At 43.5% G+C, this 21189-nt stretch overlaps 1 protein-coding gene across 4 annotated transcripts in view; it reads right to left on the bottom strand.

The window, feature by feature from the left end:
* Positions 1-18266, bottom strand: part of LOC121535181 (solute carrier organic anion transporter family member 5A1) — a 70370-nt gene extending 52104 nt beyond the window's left edge. Inside the window, exons 1-2 of one of the 4 annotated variants that reach the window (XM_041841979.2) lie at positions 18182-18266; positions 16169-17568 (exon numbers count right to left, since the gene is read on the bottom strand). In XM_041841979.2, coding sequence (XP_041697913.2) covers positions 16169-17153 — 985 coding nt within the window. In that variant the 5' untranslated portion in view covers positions 17154-17568; positions 18182-18266. The other 3 variants (XM_041841983.2, XM_041841978.2, XM_041841980.2) reach the window with 3 other exon arrangements.
* Positions 18267-21189: the final 2923 nt, after the last annotated feature.

The following is a 21189-nucleotide window of genomic DNA, read 5'->3' as shown; positions in this document are numbered from 1 at the left end:
CTACAATGTGATTTTCTGGATTTCTTTTTCTCAATTTGTCTGTCATAGTTGACATGTACCTATGATGAAAATTACAGGCCTCTCTCATCTTTTTAAGTAGGAGAACTTGCACAATTGGTGGCTGACTAAATACTTTTTTCCCCCACTGTACATACATACATACTGTTGAAGTCGGAAGTTTACATACACTTAGGTTGGAGTCATTAAAACTCGTTTTTCAACCACTCCACAAATGTCTTGTTAGCTAACTATAGTTTTGGCAAGTCAGTTAGGACATCTACTTTGTGCATGTAATTTTTCCAACAATTTTTTACAGACAGATTATTTCACTTATAATTCACTGTATCACAATTCCAGTGGGTCAGAAGTTTACATACACTTAGTTGACTGTGCCTTTAAACAGCTCGGAAAATTCCAGAAAATGTCATGGCTTAAGAAGCTTCTGATAGGCTAATTGACATAATTTGAGTCAATTGGAGGTGTACCTGTGGATGTATTTCAAGGCCTACCTTCAAACTCAGTGCCTCTTTGTTTGACATCATGGGAAAATCAAAAGAAATCAGCCAAGACCTCAGAAATTTATTTTGTAGAACTCCACAAGTCTGGTTCATCCTTGGGAGCAATTTCCAAATGCCTGAAGGTACCACGTTCATCTGTACAAACAATAGTACGCAAGTAAACACACCATGGGACCACACAGCCATCATACCGCTCAGGAAGGAGGCACGTTCTGTATCCTAGAGATGAACGTACTTTGGTGCGAAAAGTGCAAATCAATCCCAGAACAACAGCAAAGGACCCTGTGAAGATGCTGGAGGAAACAGGTACAAAAGTATCTATATCCACAGTAAAACGAGTCCTGTATCGACATAACCTGAAATGCCGCTCAGCAAGGAAGAAGCCAATGCTTCAAAACCGCCATAAAAAATCCAGACTACGGTTTGCAACTGCACATGGGGACAAAGATCGTACTTTTTGGAGAAATGTCCTCTGGTCTGATGAAACAAAAATAGAACTGTTTGGCCATAATGACCATCGTTATGTTTGGAGGGAAAGGGGAACCCTGCAAGCCGAAGAACACCATCCCAACCGTGAAGCACGTGGGTGGCAATATCATGCTGTGTGGGTGCTTTGCTGCAGGAGGGACTGGTGCACTTCACAAAATAGATGGCATCATGAGGAAGGAAAATTGTGGATATATTGAAGCAACATCTCAAGACATCAGTCAGGAACTGAAAGCTTGGTCTCAAATGGATCTTCCAAATGGACAATGACCCCAAGCATACTTCCAAAGTTGTGGCAAAATGGCTTAAGGACAACAAAGTCAAGGTATTGGAGTGGCCATCACAAAGCCCTGACCTCAATCCTATAGAAAATGTGTGGGCAGAACTGAAAAAGCATGTGCGAGCAAGGAGGCCTTCAAACCTGACTCAGTTACACCAGTTCTGTCAGGAGGAATGGGCCAAAATTCAACCAATTTATTGTGGGAAGCTTGTGGAAGGCGCCCCGAAACGTTTGACCCAAGTTAAACAATTTAAAGGCAATGCTACCAAATGCTAATTGAGTGTATGTAAACTTCTGACCCACTGGGAATGTGATGAAATAAATAAAAGCTGAAATAAATAATTCTCTCTACTATTATTGTGACATTTCACATTCTTAAAATAAAGTGGTGATCCTAACTGACCTAAAACAGGGCCATTTTACTAGGATTAAATGTCAGGAATTGTGAAAAGCTGAGTTTAAATGTATTTGGCTAAGGTGTATGTAAACTTCCGACTTCAACTGTACATACATTACCGAACTACAGTAAGTGAAGTGGATTAACAACCAGTAAGAGAGTGATGGTAACAGAATCTGTACTATACAGAAATGCATTCTCTTCATGGTGATGTATCCTGAATAGGTACACAAAGGTAGAAAATGCAATAATCCTCCTTTGCATGTTTGGGTATTATTCTACACTAAAGGTCCCCAAATATTTTTGTCCCAAGACCCCATTTCTGAAAAACAAAAATTTTTGCAATCCCACCATGTAAAAGAAAAAGTTATGTAATCAACTGCCAATGTTAACTTTTTTAACTGGGGCTATGACAGTCTATTACAAATCAGTCTGACAGAAATACTGGAAAAAGTACTATCTGAAGGAAGTATGGTTTGAAGTGACAAATGCATCAGAAAGATATTGGAAAGTTCAGAAGATCATCAGGCAATAATTTTGTATGATCGATCATCTGTGTAGAAAAGATAGTAATTCATGATGCTCTTCTCCCCCCAGTCTGATTTAGTGCCTGGTCTTGTCCACTCTGTTCTAATGAGTCCTATGCTGCTTTGTGGGCATTGTAGAGGGAAACAGAAGACACATACACTACATGACCATACACTACATGCTCGTCGAACATCTCATTCCAAAATCATTAATATGGAGTTGGTCCCCCCTTTGCTGCTATAAGAACATCCACTCTTCTGGGAAGGCTTTCCATTAGATGTTGGAACATTGCTGCGGGGACTTGCTTCCTTTCAGCTACGAGCATTAGTTAGATGGGCACTGATGTTGGGCGATTAGGCCTGGCTCGCAGTTGGCGTTCCAATTCATCCCAAAGGTGTTCGATGGGGTTGAGGTCAGGGCTCTGTGCAGGCCAGTCAAGTTCTTCTCAACAATCCATTTAGTCCTGCGCGGCTTGTGTTCCTGTGAGTCTTATCTTTCCGTGATGGGGTCATAATATTTTGTAGCTTAAACCGTTCAAAAGATAAAGCCACATTTGTAGGAAGAAAACTTTCTGTTTATTACAACCGCATCTAGCGGCTACCGGAGGTTACTAACGTAACCCCAGTTCTATAAACCAAGCGCAATTTCTTATTTTGACTCTCACGACCCCATTTTCAAATCAGGCGACCCCACAGTCACAACCCCTAGTTTTTATTTTTATTTTTTATTTCACCTTTATTTAACCAGGTAAGCCAGTTGAGAACAAGTTCTCATTTACAACTGCGACCTGGCCAAAATAAAGCAAAGCAGTGCGATAAAAACAACAACACAGAGTTACATATGGGGTAAAACATTTTACAATTTAGTCATTTAGCAGGCGCTCTTATCCAGAGCGACTTACAGTTAGTGAGTGCATACATTTTCATACTGGCCCCCCGTGGGAAACGAACCCACAACCCTGGCGTTGCAAGCGCCATGCTCTACCAACTGAGCTACACGGGGCCCCTAAAACAAAACAAAGTCAAAAATACAACAGAAAATATATATACAGTGTGTGCAAATGTAGCAAGTTATGGAGGTAAGGCAATAAATAGGCCATAGTGCAAAATAATTACAATTAGTATTAACACTGAAAGAGATGATGTGCAAATAGAGATACTGGGGTGCAAATGAGCAAAATAAATAACAATATGGGGATGAGGTAGTTGGGTGGGCTAATTTCAGATGTGCTGTGTACAGGTGCAGTGATTGGTAAGGTGCTCTGACAACTGATGCTTAAAGTTAGTGAGGGAGATAAGTCTCCAGCTTCAGAGATTTTTGCAGTTCATTCCAGTCATTGGCAGCAGAGAACTGAAAAGAATGGCGGCCAAAGGAGGTGTTGGCTTTGGGGATGACCAGTGAGATGTACCTGCTGGAGCGCATTCTACGGGTGGGTGTTGCTATGGTGACCAATTAGCTAAGATAAAAGGCGGGGATTTGCCTAGCAGTGATTTATAGATGGCCTGGAGCCAGTGGGTTTGGCGACGAATATGTAGTGAGTACCAGCCAACAAGAGCGTAGAGGTCACAGTGGTGGGTAGTATATGGGGCTTTGGTGACAAAACGGATGGCACTGTAATAGACTACATCAAATTTGCTGAGTAGAGTGTTGGAGGCTATTTTGTAAATGACATCGCCGAAGTCAAGGATCGGTAGGATAGTCAGTTTTACGAGGGCATGTTTGGCAGCATGAGTGAAGGAGGCTTTGTTGCGAAATAGGAAGCCGATTCTAGATTTAACTTTGGATTGGAGATGCTTAATGTGAGTCTAGAAGGAGAGTTTACAGTCTAACCAGACACCTAGGTATTTATAGTTGTCCACATATTCTAGGTCAGACCCGTCGAGAGTAGTGATTCTAGTCGGGTAGGCGGGTGCCAGCAGCGTTCGATTGAAGAGCATGCATTTAGTTTGACTAGTGTTTAAGAGCAGTTGGAGGCTACGGAAGGAGTGTTGTATGGCATTGAAGCTCATTTGGGGGTTTGTTAACACAGTGTCCAATGAAGGGCCAGATGTATACAAAATGGTGTCGTCTGCGTAGAGGTGGATCTGAGAGTCACCAGCAGCAAGAGCGACATCATTGATATACACAGAGAAAAGAGTCGGCCCAAGATTGAACCCTGTGGCACCCCCATAGAGACTGCCATAGGTCCAGACAACAGGCCCTCCGATTTGACACACTGAACTCTATCTGAGAAGTAGTTGGTGAACCAGGCGAGGCAGTCATTTGAGAAACCAAGGCTATTTAGTCTGCCAATAAGAATGCGGTGATTGACAGAGTCGAAAGCCTTGGCCAGGTCGATGAAGACGGCTGCACAGTACTGTCTATTATTGATTGCGGTTATAATATCATTTAGGACCTTGAGCGTGGCTGAGGTGCACCCATGACCAGCTCGGAAACCGGATTGCATAGCGGAGAAGGTATGGTGTGATTCGAAATGGTCGGTGATCTGTTTGTTAACTTGGCTTTCAAAAACTTTCGAAAGGCAGGGCAGGATGGATATACACTGCTCAAAAAAATAAAGGGAACACTTAAACAACACAATGTAACTCCAAGTCAATCACACTTCTGTGAAATCAAACTGTCCACTTAGGAAGCAACACTGATTGACAATACATTTCACATGCTGTTGTGCAAATGGAATAGACAACAGGTGGAAATTATAGGCAATTAGCAAGACACCCCAAATAAAGGACTGGTTTTGCAGGTGGTGACCACAGACCACTTCTCAGTTCCTATGCTTCCTGGCTGATGTTTTGGTCACTTTTGAATGCTGGCGGTGCTTTCACTCTAGTGGTAGCATGAGACGTAGTGCAGCTCATCCAGGATGGCACATCAATGCGAGCTGTGGCAAGAAGGTTTGCTGTGTCTGTCAGCGTAGTGTCCAGAGCATGGAGGCGCTACCAGGAGACAGGCCAGTACATCAGGAGACGTGGAGGAGGCCGTAGGAGGGCAACAACCCAGCAGCAGGACTGCTACCTCCGCCTGTGTGCAAGGAGGAGCAGGAGGAGCACTGCCAGAGCCCTGCAAAATGACCTCCAGCAGGCCACAAATGTGCATGTGTCTGCTCAAACGGTCAGAAACAGACTCCATGAGGGTGGTATGAGGGCCCGAAGTCCACAGGTGGGGGTTGTGCTTACAGCCCAACACCGTGCAGGACGTTTGGCATTTGCCAGAGAACACCAAGATTGGCAAATTCGCCACTGGCGCCCTGTGCTCTTCACAGATGAAAGCAGGTTCACACTGAGCACGTGACATACGTGACAGAGTCTGGAGACGCCGTGGAGAACGTTCTGCTGCCTGCAACATCCTCCAGCATGACCGGTTTGGCGGTGGGTCAGTCATGGTGTGGGGTGGCATTTCTTTGGGGGGCCGCACAGCCCTCCATGTGCTCGCCAGAGGTAGCCTGACTGCCATTAGGTACCGAGATGAGATCCTCAGACCCCTTGTGAGACCATATGCTGGTGCGGTTGGCCCTGGGTTCCTCCTAATGCAAGACAATGCTAGACCTCATGTGGCTGGAATGTGTCAGCAGTTCCTGCAAGAGGAAGGCATTGATGCTATGGACCGCCCGTTCCCCAGACCTGAATCCAATTGAGCACATCTGGGACATCATGTCTCGCTCCATCCACCAACGCCACGTTGCAACACAGACTGTCCAGGAGTTGGCGGATGCTTTAGTCCAGGTCTGGGAGGAGATCCCTCAGGTGACCATCCGCCACCTCACCAGGAGCATGCCCAGGCGTTGTAGGGAGGTCATACAGGCACGTGGAGGCCACACACACTACTGAGCCTCATTTTGACTTGTTTTAAGGACACAGTTGGATCAGCCTGTAGTGTGGATTTCCACCTTAATTTGAGCTGGTGGCCGGGGTAGTGGTAGCCAGGTGGAAAGCATGGCCAGCCGTAGCAAAATGCTTGTTGAAATTCTCGATTATTGTAGATTTATCGGTGGTGATAGTGTTTCCTAGTCTCAGTGCAGTGGGCAGCTGGGAGGAGGTGCTCTTATTCTCCATGGACTTTACAGTGTCCCAAAACCTTTTGGAGTTAGTGCTACAGGATGCAAATTTCTGTTTGAAAAAGCTAGCCTTTGCTTTCCTAACTGCTTGTGTATATTGGGTCCTACCTTCCCTGAAAAGTTGCATATCGCGGGGGCTATTTGATGCTAATGCAGTACGCCACAGGATGATTTTGTGCTGGTCAAGGGCAGTCAAGTCTGAGGAGAATCAGGGGCTATATCTGTTCTTAGTTCTGAATTTTTTGAATGGGGCATGCTTATTTAAGATTGAGAGGAAAGCACTTTTAAAGAACAACCAGGCATCCTCTACTGACGGAATGAGATCGATATCCATCCAGGATACCTGGGCCAGGTCAATTAGGAAGGCCTGCTCGCTAAAGTGTTTTAGGGAGCGTTTGACAGTGATGAGGGGTGGTCGTTTGACCGCGGACCCATTACGGACGCAGGCAATAAGGCAGTGATCGCTGAGATCCTGGTTGAAGACAGCGGAGGTGTATTTAGAGGGTAAATTAGTCAGGATGATATCTATGAGGGTGCTCATGTTTACGGATTTAGGGTTGTACCTGGTAGGTTCCTTGATAATTTGTGTGAGATTGAGGGCATCTAGTTTGGATTATAGGATGGCGGGGTGTTAAGCATATCCCAGTTTAGGTCACCAAGCAGTATGAACTCTGAGGATAGATGGGGGGCAATCAATTCACATATGGTGTCCAGGGCACAGCTGGGGGCTGAGGGGGGTCTGTAGCAAGCGGCAACAGTGAGAGACTTATTTCTGGAAAGGTGGATTTTTAGAAGTAGAAGCTCAAACTGTTTGGGCACAGACCTGGATAGTATGATAGAGCTCTGCAGGCTACCTCTACAGTAGATTGCAACTCCACCCCCTTTGGCAGTTCTATCTAGACGGAAAATGTTGTAGTTGGGGATGGACATTTCTGCATTTTTGGTGGCCTTCCTAAGCCAGGATTCAGACACTGCTAGAACATCAGGGTTGGCAGAGTGTGCTAACGCAGTGAATAACTTAGGAAGGAGGCTTGTGATGTTAACGTGCAGAAAACCAAGGCTTTTACGGTTACAGAAGTCAATAAATGATAGCTCCTGGGGAGTAATAATAATAATAATAATAATAATAATAATAATATGCCATTTAGCAGACGCTTTTATCCAAAGCGACTTACAGTCATGCGTGCATACATTTTTGTGTATGGGTGGTCCCGGGGATCGAACCCACTACCTTGGCGTTACAAGCGCCATGCTCTACCAGCTGAGCTACAGAGTGATACTGGGGGCTGCAGGGCCTGGGTTAGCCTCTACATCACCAGAGGAACAGAGGAGGACTAGAATAAGGATACGGCTAAAGGCTTTAAGAACTGGTCTTCTAGTGCGTTGGGTACAGAGAATAAAGGGGGAAGATTTCCGGGCGTTGTAGAATAGATTCAGGGCATTACGTACAGACAAGGATATGGAAGGGTATGAGTACAGTGGAGGTAAACCTAAGAGTTGGGTAACAATGAAAGAGATAGCATCACTGGAGGCACCGATTGAGCCGCTCTTGGCGTGTATGGGGGGTGGAACAAAGGAGCTATTTGAGGCAGTTTGAGAGGGACTTGGGGTTCTACAGTGAAATTGTATAATAAGAACTAACTGGAACAGCAATAGGCAAGGCATATTGACATAGGAGAGAGGCATAAAGCAATCACAGGTGTTATTAGAGAGAGCTAAGACAACAACTGGTAATGGCGATTAAAGTTTTGGCTGAGGCTAAACAGATAAACAGGACAGGGTACTGTGTAAAGGAACAGTCCAGCGCAGGCATCAGCTGTGCAGCTGAGTGATCATAAGGTCCAGTGAACAGCAATGTGAGTCCGAGAGCAGTTCGAATTGGTGCTACAGCGGGGCTAGCAGATGGATCTTCGTGGTCGTCGCAACGGGAAGCCTGTTGAAACCATAGACGATTACGTCGGCAGACCAGTCATGATGGATGGCGGGGCTCCGTGTCGACTCTAGGAGGTCCCGTCCGGTTGACAGAGAGGTAGATAGCCGGGAGATGTGTCTGACTCGAGGCTAGCTCAAGGCTGATTAGCCAACAACAACATCCATTTGGTTGCAGCTAGCTAGTTGCGATGATCCGGTGTTAAAGGTCCAGTGATTCAGTGATTCCGGCAGAAAATCCGATATGTTCTGGGTCGATAACGCGCTGTGCAGACTGGCTGATAATAGTCCAGGCTAGAGCTGGCTGGTAGGTAGTGCAGGCCACGGACAATGGTGAAAAACCGCTAACGGTGGCTAATAGCAAGTAGCTAGTTAGCTGGCTACTCCCGTCCGGTAGACAAAGAGGTAGATAGCCGGGATATGGGCCTGGCTCGAGGCTAGCTCAAGGCTAACTGGTGCTTGATTCGGGGGCAGTGGTGATTAGCCTACAGCAACATCCATTTGGTTGTGGCTAGCTAGTTGCAATCCGGTGTTAAGGTCCAGTGATTCAGTTATTCCGGCAGAAAATCCGATGTTCTGGGTGAAAACCGCTAACGGCGGCTAATAGCAAGTAGCTCGTTAGCTAGTTAGCTGGCTAGCTAGTTTCAACTGGAGATTCTAGATAAAAGGTGAGTAAATAATAGAATCTGTTCCACATTGAGTGAGGCGGGTTGCAGAAAAGTATATTTAGTAGAAGGATGAAAAGTGTGATAGGGAAATATATACGTAAAATAAATACCAAAAACAGGCTATTTACACAGACACACAACAGAGAACATGACCGCACTGCTACGCCATCTTGGCCAACACTTTTCTACACATTGGCTACTATTCTAATGAGCTCCCCCCAACAAACAAGACCAAATTTGTTTGGTCCAGACAACATCAAATCTGTACCAATCATAGACGTTTATGTTTCACAAGTTTGGATATGACAGTAGAGTGTAGACAAGTAGAGTATAGGCAGGGCTCCAGACTGCGACCATTAGTCGCATTTTGCGACCCTTTAACTTGGCTGTGCGAGTAAAACATTTAATTGGTCGCACTGGTGCGAGCTGCACATTCTACCTGGTCACCTCAACCAAAACGTCCTATTTTTGGGGCCGGATAAAGGGAATTTGTTCAACAGTAAAGTGCATTATCCTCATGATTCCTGTAATAAAATTGTCTGCCCTGCCTGCCTGTTTCGGAGAGTGCGTGAAATTGCGCATCGGCCATCGCAATTGCACTAGGCCTCACTGAAAAGTTTTATATTTAGCTATAGGCCTATATAATATTTGTGCACGTAAAGATTAAGGCAAATTAATCTCTATTGAACAAAAAAAAATTGAACATTCTGGAGCCCTATTTTGTCTGTAAAATATAACAAAAATAGCCTAATTGTCAACCCCAAATTCATGACAATCACTGTATTAGGTTCAGTGGCGATTTTAGCATGTAAATCTTGGTGGGGCAAAAAAATTAAAAAACTAGTGGGATGCATGCCAGCAAAGCCACAACACAACACTAAACAATACATTAATTGCACTAGAACGGTGACAAACGGTGCCCACAAACTGTTAGGGCCTACATAAAGCTGTCCCAACATTTGACCACTGCTACACCTGGCTATCAACGGGGCCTTGTCTGGCAGCGAAACAGTTAATTCAACCATTAAGACATTAATGAGCGAGCTAGGACGGACGTAGTCAATATAACTATTTGTTTAGCACTTTTGAAATGTACAGCGACAGAATTCAGAACATGGGCTGTTCTTACAAACATCTCCCTGTACACCAAGTCAGAACCGTAGGATAAATAAAGGGGGCATATAAGCAGACAATGAAAACTCTTACATTACTCGATGATTACATTTCTCTAAAACAGGTTATAGGCTACATGTGCACCACCAAGTCAGAACAGTAGGCGAAATTATGAGGGGTAAATAGACCAAATGATTAGGGTGAGGCACATGGGCTACTAACAGCTTACTACACAACATACACTTAGTATTACTTTCTTAGCTACAGTATACATATCTCCCTGGCATATTACATCATTTATGCAGCAGCATACAATACATTTGGGGACTCACCTTGTTGTGCTGTGCTCACTTGAACAGGAAGGTGGCGCAGTGATCCTTAGTGGGCAAATTTTGTCATCAAAGTCTGGCATTCTCTGGATTTATTGTGCTTTCAAGACAACTGGGAACTCTGAAAAAAACAAGGTCGAATCATGATGACGTCATTGATCTTCAGGTCGTAGCTCTAGAAAGAGGCTTGAGTTCCGGATTTACAATTCCGAGTTGGATGACCCTTCAAAACGTATTTTCCTAGTCAGAGCTCGTTTTTTCCCCGACTTCCCAGTTGTCTTGAACTCATTGAAGTCAAGTTTTCGCAGTACTGAGTTAACAGTTGTTTTGAGCGTGGCAAAAATCATGCTTCATTGACAGCATAGCCAATGTTGAATTGTGAATAACTTTAGAAGATGATGACTGAAATGTATTCGATTGTGCGGAAAAAAAATTGGGGTGCCACCAAATCATGGGCTGGTGCCACCAACTGAAAGAGTTAGTGGTACCAGTGCAACCAGGAGAAAATGTTAGACTCGAGCCCAGAATTCTTTTGGATAATGTATTAAAAAAAAATAATATGGAAATATCACATTTATGTAAGTTTTCAGACCCTTTATTCAGTACTTTATTGATGCACCTTTGGCAGCAATTACAGCCTTGATTCTTCTTGGGTTTGACTTAAAAAGCTTGGCACACATGTATTTGGGGAGTTTCTCCCATTCTTCTCTGCAGATCCTCTCAAGCTCTGTCAGGTTGGATGGGGAGCGTCAATGCACAGCTATTTTCAGGTCTCTTCACAGATGTTCGATCGGGTTCAAGTCCGGGCTCTGGCTGGGCCACTCAAGGACATTCAGAGACTACTCCCGAAGCCATTCCTGCGTTGTCTTGGCTGTGTGCTTAGGGTCGTTGTCCTGTTGGAAGGTGAACCTTCACCCCAGTCTGAGGTCCTGAGTGCTCTGGAGCAGGTTTTCATCAAGGATCTCTCTGTACTTTGCTCCTTTCATCTTTCCCTCGATCCTGACTAGTCTCCCAGTCTCTGCCGCTGAAAAACATCCCCACAGCATGATGCTGCCACCACCATGCTTCATCGACGGGGCTGTAGTGGAGCAGGTTGAGAGCTTCAAGTTCCTTGGTGTCCACATCACCAACAAACTATCATGGTCCAAACACACCAAGACAGTCGTGAAGAGGGCACGACAAAGCCTATCTCCTTCAGGAGACTGAAAAGATTTGGCATGGGTCCTCATATCCTCAAAATGTTCTACAGCTGTACCATCGAGTGCATCCTGACTGGCTGCATCACTGCCTGGTATGGCAACTGCTCGGCCTCTGACCGCAAGGCACTACAGAGGGTAGTGCGTACGGCCCAGTACATCGCTGGGGCCAAGCTTCCTGCCATCCAGGACCGCTATACCAGACGGTGTCAGAGGAAGCTTCTACCCCCAAGCCATAAGACTCATGAAAAGCTAATCATGGCTACCCAGACTATTTGCATTGTCCCCCCCACCCCACCCCACCCCCTCTTTTACGCTGCTGCTACTCTCTGTTTATGATCTATGCATAGGCACTTTAACTCTACCCACATGTACATATTACCTCAATTACCTCGACTAACCTGTGCCCCGCACATTGACTCTGTACCCCGTGTATATAGCCTCCCTACTATTATTTTATTTGACTGCTGCTCTTTAATCTATTTTTTACTTAACACTTATTTTTCTTAAAACTGCATTGTTGATTAAGGGCTTGTAAGTAAGCATTTCTACACCTGTTGTAGTCGGCGCATGTGGCAAATAAAATTTGTTTGATTTGATTTGCCAGGTTTCCTCCAGATGTGACGATTGGCATTCATGCCAAGGAGTTCCATCTTGGTTTCATCAGACCAGAGAGTCTGGTTTCTCAAGGTCAGAGTCCTTTAGGTGTCTTTTGGCAAACTCCAAGCGGGCTGTCATGTGCCTTTTACTGAGGAGTGGCTTGCGTCTGGCCACTCTACCATAAAAGGCCTGATTGGTGGAGTGCTGCAGAGATGGTTGTCCTTCTGGAAGGTTCTCCAATCTCCACAGAGGAACTCTGGAGCTCTGTCAGTGACCATCGGGTTCTTGGTCACCTCCCTGACCAAGGCCCTTCTCCCCTGATTGCTCAGTTTGGCAGGTTGGCCAGCTCTAGGAAGAGTCTTGGTGGTTCCAAACTTCTTCCATTTAATAATACGATGGAGGCCACTGTGTTCTTGGGGACCTTCAATGCTGCAGAAATGTTTTGGTACCCTTCCCCAGATCTGTACCTCGACACAATCCTGTCTCGGAGCTCTACGGACATTTCCTTCGACCTCATGGCTTGGTTTTTGCTCTGACATGCACTGTCAACTGTGGGACCTTATACAGTGAGGGAAAAAAGTATTTAGTCAGCCACCAATTGTGCAAGTTCTCCCACTTAAAAAGATGAGAGAGGCCTGTAATTTTCATCATAGGTACACGTCAACTATGACAGACAAATTGAGAAAAAGAAATCCAGAAAATCACATTGTAGGATTTTTAATGAATTTATTTGCAAATTATGGTGGAAAATAAGTATTTGGTCACCTACAAACAAGCAAGATTTCTGGCTCTCACAGACCTGTAACTTCTTCTTTAAGAGGCTCCTCTGTCCTCCACTCGTTACCTGTATTAATGGCACCTGTTTGAACTTGTTATCAGTATAAAAGACACCTGTCCACAACCTCAAACAGTCACACTCCAAACTCCACTATGGCCAAGACCAAAAAAGCTGTCAAAGGACACCAGAAACAAAATTGTAGACCTGCACCAGGCTGGGAAGACTGAATCTGCAATAGGTAAGCAGCTTGGTTTGAAGAAATCAACTGTGGGAGCAATTATTAGGAAATGGAAGACATACAAGACCACTGATAATCTCCCTCGATCTGGGGCTCCACGCAAGATCTCACCCTGTGGGGTCAAAATGATCACAAGAACGGTGAGCAAAAATCCCAGTACCACACGGGGGGACCTAGTGAATGACCTGCAGAGAGCTGGGACCAAAGTAACAAAGCCTACCATCAGTAACACACTACGCCGCCAGGGACTCAAATCCTGCAGTGCCAGACGTGTCCCCCCTGCTTAAGCCAGTACATGTCCAGGCCCGTCTGAAGTTTGCTAGAGTGCATTTGGATGATCCAGAAGAGGATTGGGAGAATGTCATATGGTCAGATGAAACCAAAATATAACTTTTTGGTAAAAACTCAACTCGTCGTGTTTGGAGGACAAAGAATGCTGAGTTGCATCCAAAGAACACCATACCTACTGTGAAGCATGGGGGTGGAAACATCATGCTTTGGGGCTGTTTTTCTGCAAAGGGACCAGGACGACTGATCCGTGTAAAGGAAAGAATGAATGGGGCCATGTATTGTGAGATTTTGAGTGAAAACCTCCTTCCATCAGCAAGGGCATTGAAGATGAAACGTGGCTGGGTCTTTCAGCATGACAATGATCCCAAACACACTGCCCGGGCAACGAAGGAGTGGCTTCGTAAAAAGCATTTCAAGGTCCTGGAGTGGCCTAGCCAGTCTCCAGATCTCAACCCCATAGAAAATCTTTGGAGGGAGTTGAAAGTCTGTGTTGCCCAGAGACAGCCCCAAAACATCACTGCTCTAGAGGAGATCTGCATGGAGGAATGGGCCAAAATACCAGCAACAGTGTGTGAAAACCTTGTGAAGACTTACAGAAAATGTTTGATCTGTGTCATTGCCAACAAAGGGTATATAACAAAGTATTGAGAAACTTTTGTTATTGACCAAATACTTATTTTCCACCATAATTTGCAAATAAATTCATTAAAAATCCTACAATGTGATTTTTTGGATATTTTTTTCTCATTTTGTCTGTCATAGTTGACGTGTACCTATGATGAAAATGACAGGCCTCTCTCATCTTTTTAAGTGGGAGAACTTGCACAATTGGTGGCTGACTAAATACTTTTTATCCCCACTGTATAGACAGGTGTGTGCCTTTCCAAATCATGTCCAATCAATTGAATTTACCACAGGTGTACTCCAATCAAGTTGTAGAAACATCTCAAGGCTGATCAATGGAAACAGGATGCACCTTTTATTTTTAATACATTTGCAAACATTTCTAAAAACCTGTTCTCGATTTGTCATTATGGGGTATTGTGTGTAGATTAATGAGAAGAAAAAAAATATTTCATCCATTTTAGAATAAGGCTGTAACTTAACAAAATGTGGAAAAAGTCAAGGGGTCTGAATACTTTCCGAAGGCACTGTATTTTTTTTATTTTTTTTATTTTTTTTTATGCCATTTAGCAGACGCTTTTATCCAAATCGACTTACAGTCATGCGTGCATAATTTTTTTTTGTGTATGGGTGGTCCCGGAGATCGAACCCACTACCATGTATAAGGGACATAGAACAAGTTCTTACGAGCTTACAAAAGAATACTGTATTATGCCTATTTGAATTGCCATGAATCTATTAACAATGCTGAGAGGCATAATCTTTTATTCAGTGCAACCGTAACACAGACCCATTTTTCCAGTATTCATCACTTGGTCCACAACCTCTTCTCTGTCAATTTTGGTCTGTTTCAACTTGTGCCTCTTTAAATAACAAAATGCTCTGAAAAAAAAAAAACTTTATTTTAGGATGATGTCAGTCAAGCCCTTGTTCTTATTTAGGAGTGCAGTCCAAGAGTATAATTATGTTGTATTGTGTTGGTCAATCATGGGCACACTCCTCATGACAACCTGACCTAATAAACCTAGTAGCAACAAAATATCACACTGTTTTGAGATTATACATACTACTGTGTTTATAATCTCAGATTAAAGGCTACTGTAAGAACCCTCTTAATATGGAAAAGAACATTATGGTTATTGAGCCTTTTTTGGAATAACTATAGGTTCCTTCTCTCATTTCCAAAGCCTATAAATCACTCTTACTGGAACTCCATGAACAACATACAATTAATAAACCGTTGCTCCATTACCTAACAGTCATGTCCTGTCCTCAGAGTAACTGTCTGTCTGTGGCTCTATCAGACTGACCAGAGATCTGTCAAGGACCATTAGTGTTGTCCACACTAAGCTGCGTCCCAAATGGCACCTTATTCCCTATATAGTGCACTACTTTTGACCAGAGTCTGTCTGCCTTCACAGCCCTCGTGTTCTTCCAGCTAGCCTGACAGGTACTGATGGGCCAAGTTCTGTCACATCTTGGCCAGTGTGTATCCAGCCATTGTACTACTGGCACCAAGTGACCGCATGATCAAAGCCGCTCAGTCCTTTGTGAACTGGCCTTCCACAAGAACACCATTAGAGACTGGGTCTAGGAGAAGAAAGGGGACTGACTCTGGGCTGTGTCAAAGGCATTCTTTAGTGGGCTCTAGTCAAAAGTAGTGCACTACATAGGGAATAGGGTGACATTTGGGAGCTAATTCTTTTGTGGAGATTTTTTTCTCTGAGTGTACCGGAGGCAGGCACCAGGCAGCCACATTGGCCACCACAGAATACAAGCCTGTTTCATAACTATTCTTTATTTTCAGTGTTTAGGCTTAATTAGGTTTACGTTGTTTCAGAGCACTGGAGAGAAAATATCTAGGATGACAGTTAAAAGGGACAAGGATTGATTGAATAACTGAAGTCAAAGTTTAAGTAGCCAATTTCATAATGTATTGTAAGGCCTTGTGTATAGGCAGAGGCAGGTGGAAAGGCAGTTGGAAAAATTCCATCTGAAACCAAACAATAGGCCTAATCAGTAAATCTTTGGCACAGAGGTGGCAAGCTGAGTTGCCTCCCTCCTTTATCTCCTAGTTTATTACAGGTGCGCTGTGTAGTCTTCGGACCTTTCACACCCCATCTCACACACACGTCTTACCTAGATAAAGAGAGGCATTCTCCTTCTTGACGTTGTCGTCCAGGTAGGTGGGTCCCAGGGTGTAGATGGGCGTCGACCCCATGCCCACCAGGATCTGTGCAATGATGAACAGGGCCACATACAGGTTGTGTTCATTACCCTCCTGGTCTCTGGGGCAGGACACATCCAGGAAGTCCTTGCCACTGCCGTTGTTGTTCATACACAGGCCCTCGTTGCCCCGGGACGAGTTCACCTCCAGGATTTGGTACGGAGGGGAGATGAAGTGAGGCAAGGAGAAGAGGGCTGCTCCGACGGCTATGAACACCGCACCCACGGCCAACCATCTGGGCCTCTGCCCTCGCCCTCCGAAGTAACTGATGAAGACCACCACCAACAGACTACCTATGTCAAAGCAGCTGACGAGCAGGCCGGACTCAGAGCTCCGGAGGCTGTACCTCTTCTCTATGGTGGTGATGACACTGCTAAGGTAGCCAGACACCATCAGTGACTGAATGAATGTCAGGTAGCACATGCAGAATAAAAAACAGCGAGAGTCTTCGAGAATTGCACTAATGTATTTCCTAGTGGGTAAACGCATCAGGGGTAACCTCGAGGTGAGGAAGCCTTGTCTCGTTGGGTTTTTACTCCTGGGTTTGCTGACCTGCGTCTCTGTGTTAAATGAACTACTCATCCCCACCACACTAGAACTGGAAGGGGAATAGTTAACATTAGTCCTGGAGGAGGATTCAGGTAGAGGTTGGTTCAGGTTGATCCTCTGTGGGAGTTGGATGAATTCAGCGCTCTTTTCCTCCATTATTGACACCTGCTGCTGCATAGACTTGGCCAACAAGGACTTGCTTTGCTGGCCTGAGTCATTCAGAGCAGGTAAACTTTGGGATTTGAAGTTAATGCCAGCAGGGTCCTCATCCTGACTCAATAACTCATCATCTGCTTGAAGGGGTTCTGACAGTTCATTCTCTGTCTCCTTGTGGTCATTGGAAGCCATTGTGTTTTGTTGTTGAGCTGGCTGAATTCACAAGTGTAGGTTTAAAAGTCCAGTCACTGTGTTCAATATCTGACACCACTTACACTATAATATACACATTTCATCCAGTAAAAAACAGCTTCAGGCTGCAAGCCAGGCCCAATAAAAGTGAGAAAATAAGGGATTATGGCTTCTGCATGGGCTTATCTTTGTTGCTGTTAGCAGCACTGCCTCTGTTTATCTCGCGAACACTTGTGCTCTGCCAGCATCTGATTCTTGAGCTCGAGGCCTCTGGTGTCTTCGATTGTCTCTCATGCCTTTAGCCGCTGCAGATGCTCACCATCACTAACGTTAACGGAGGCGGTAGAGTCAAGCAGAAAGAAAATGGACTTGGGTAGATGACACGGCAGAGTTGACATGGTCCCCCTGGAATCCCCTTAAAAAAAAGAAGAAATACATATTTCAGACATATTGAGTGTTTTCACCTCCCCAATACCACCTAGCTGTCATTGTCAATGTCATAACATACGCTGTGTAATTTGAGTAGCTAGGCATCTAATGTTAACGTTAGACATGAAAACGAACTAATTTAACCAGTCTTGACATTCAATTTAAAAAACGGACATGTTGCTAAAAACAACGGTGACTGGCCAGCTAGCATTTACGACGTCGACCTGTTTTCAATACAACCCCTACAGAAAAATAGGCATACCGTAGCTAGCTATCTGCAGTCGCCTAGTAAACACTGCGGCTAGCTCTGGTGAGCGGCTGCTGCTGATCTGCTGGTCGCAGGCTTGTAGCTAACTAATAATAGCTGTTAATGAAAATATAATCGCTAGCAAATTTGGCTAACAAACCTGACGATTTTAAGCAATAGCAGGGCCCTTGATTCTTCATTTAAAGGTCCCATTTAAAACCAATTTGACTGCCGTTATCAAATTGCACCAGACACAAGATATCGTCATCCCTGTCTGTAGCTGTACATTCTGACTATCTCGCTCATTCACTCACTCACTCACTCACTCACTGAATAAAATGAAGTTGTTTACCACGACCCGGGTGGTACTAGCTTCTGTAGCGTCCGAGGCCCCTCACTGGTTCGATTTTACTAGGGCGGAAGTGTCGTGTGGCCATATCAAATATTTGTATAATTCATTGTTCTATCTGTGGCCATATGGAGTGATGCTAATACTTGGGGGTGAAGTTGCCCCTAAAAACAGATCTAGAATCAGCTTATTGTACAAAGCCCCTGACCATACAGCTGTTAATGGTCAAAGCATACTTGTGATCAGATGTCAGTCATAGTTTGCTTCTGCATCTGGCACCTGCCAGTAATATAAAATCCTCAGTTCAATCATGCGTGTCTGTGACATACTATTGTTTTAATACTGATATAGTCGCATTTATCAGCTTTATTGGATGGTATGTCTGTGTGTTCCGTAAAATGTGGCATTTTATATGCTAAACAACTATGCCCTCTGTTGATAAGGGGAAGAACACAGGATGGCCCAACCAGGTGATGTACATAGTGCCTTCCGAAAGTATTCATACCCCTTTACTTATTCCACATTTTGTTGTGTTACAGCCTGAATTCTAAATTGATTAAATATATATTTTCCTCTCTTTTTAGAAATGTTTGCAAATGTATTGGACAATATATTCAGAAATATCTCATTTACATAAGTATTCACACCCTTGAGTCAATAGGTTATAATCCCGTTTGGCAGTGATTACAGCTGTGAGTCTTTCTGAGTAAGTCTCTAAGAGCTTTGCACACCTGGATTGTACAATATTTGCACATTATTCTTTTTAAAATTCTTCAAGCTCTGTCAAGTTGGGTGTTGATCATTGCTAGACAGCCATTTAAGTCTTGCCATATATTTTCAAGCCAGTTTAAGTCAAAACTGTAACTAGGCATCTCAGGAACATTCAATGGTGTCTTGGTAAGCAACTTCAGTGTATATTTGGCCTTGTGTCATTGTCCTGCTGAAAGGTGAATTTGTCTCTCTGCGTCTGTTGGAAAGCAGACTGAACCAGGTTTTCCTCTAGGATTTTGCCTGTGCTTAGCTCTATTCCATTTATTTTTATCCTATGACAAGCATACCCTTAACATGATGCAGCCACCACCATGCTTGAAAATATGAAGAGCGGTACTCAGTGATGTGTTGTGTTGGATTTGTCCCAAACATAACGCTTTGTATTCAAGACATAAAGTGCATTTCTTTGCCACATTTTTTGCAGTATTACTTTAGTGCCTTATTGCAAACAGGATGCATGTTTTGGAATATTTTTATTCTGTACAGGGTTCCTTTTCACTCGGTCATTTAGGTTAGTATTGTGGAGTAACTACGTTGTTGATCCATCCTCAGTTTTGTCCTATCACAGCCATCAAATTCTAACTGTTTTTAAAGTCACCATTGGCTTCATGGTGAAATCCGTGAGCGGTTTCCTTCCTCTCCAGCAACTGAGTTAGGAAGGACGCCTCTATCTTTGTAGAGACTGGATGTATTGATACACCATCCAAAGTCTAATTAATAACTTGCTCCACCATGCTCAAAGGAATATTCAATGTCTGCTTTTTTTTATGTTCTTTTTTTATCTACCAATAGGTGCCCTGCTTTGCGAGGCATTGGAAAACCTCCCTGGTCTTTGTGGTTGAATCTGTTTGAAATTCACTGCTTGACTGAGGGACCTTACAGATAAGTAACTGTATGTGTGGGGTACAGACATTATGTAGTCATTCAAAAATCATGTTAAACACTATTATTGCACACAGTGAGTCCATGCAACTTATGTGACTTGTTAAGAACATTTTTACTCCTGAATTTATTTAGGCTTGCCATAACAAAGGGGTTGAATACTTATTGACTCGAGACATTTTAGCTTTTCATTTTTAATTAATTTGTAAACATTTCTAAAAACATAATTCCACTTTGACATTATGGGGTATTGTGTGTAGGCAGGCCTGTGACACAATCTTTTAATCAATTTTAAGTTCAGGCTGTAAGACAACAAAAAGTGGAAAAAGTCAAGGTACACTGAGATACCCTGTCATAATACATGTAACAGTTGTTACTACAGTGAGGCTAACTGATTACCTTCTGGAATAATTACAGTCTGGAAACTGAATAATTAGATTCTGTAAACCTCATGGAATAGGGACAAATTGTAGACCAAGTCAATCAGTAATTACACTTCAATCAACATAATACAAATAATTTATTTACAATGCCATAAATCATAAATTAGCAAGCAGCATTGGCAAAAGCAATATTAGTCAACAGCTTGCATAAGGTGTAAATTAAATGTTTTGCATAAAATGCTCACACTGGATGAACATCGATGCAGGTGAACATAGTGATATTTAATATGAACATCACACCTGGAAAAATAAATCTCTGAACCGCAACAATGAGCTTTCTAAACGAAAACTCTTTGTTTTACAATATTGCTTTGATTTACCATTGTGTTGTTTACATACTCATCTTAAAGATAGTCAATATGAAACAACTGTACAAATAATAATACAACCCACAACTGATCACAAATAAAATGTGGGGGGGTGAAAATCTACTGTGAAAACCAACCAAATAAACCAGGGGTGTAGTAGTCTAACCATAGCACAAGTACATTGGTTACGTCTGAAATGGCAACCTATTCCATATAAAGTGCACCACTTTTGACCAGAACCCTATAGGCCCTGGTCAAAAGTAGTGCACTATATAGTGAATAGGGTGCCACTTCAGATATGGCCATTGAATGACGATGCACTCTTCAGTATTGTCATCTCACTATACATATATGATACAACTGTCAACTTCACAGTAATACACAAGACAGAAAAACAGATCTAAGGCATTATGCTAGGTCTTTAGCATGTTAAGGTACTTGCATGTAATATTTACCAATTGATCAAATAGCAAACTATAAATTAAGAAACATTTTTCAAAAAAAGTATTGATCAGTCAGAATCAGAGAAGAAAAAAGTAATTCAATTCAACTAAACCTTGTGAGTGAATTGAATATTCGTATGCACACTCTTTCCTTACAACTTGTC

The sequence above is a fragment of the Coregonus clupeaformis genome, chromosome 21 (assembly GCF_020615455.1).
Source record: "Coregonus clupeaformis isolate EN_2021a chromosome 21, ASM2061545v1, whole genome shotgun sequence".
NCBI classification, from domain to species: Eukaryota; Metazoa; Chordata; class Actinopteri; order Salmoniformes; family Salmonidae; genus Coregonus; species Coregonus clupeaformis.
Note: the sequence above shows the minus strand (reverse complement) of the source record. Positions and strands in the feature narration are given on the sequence as shown.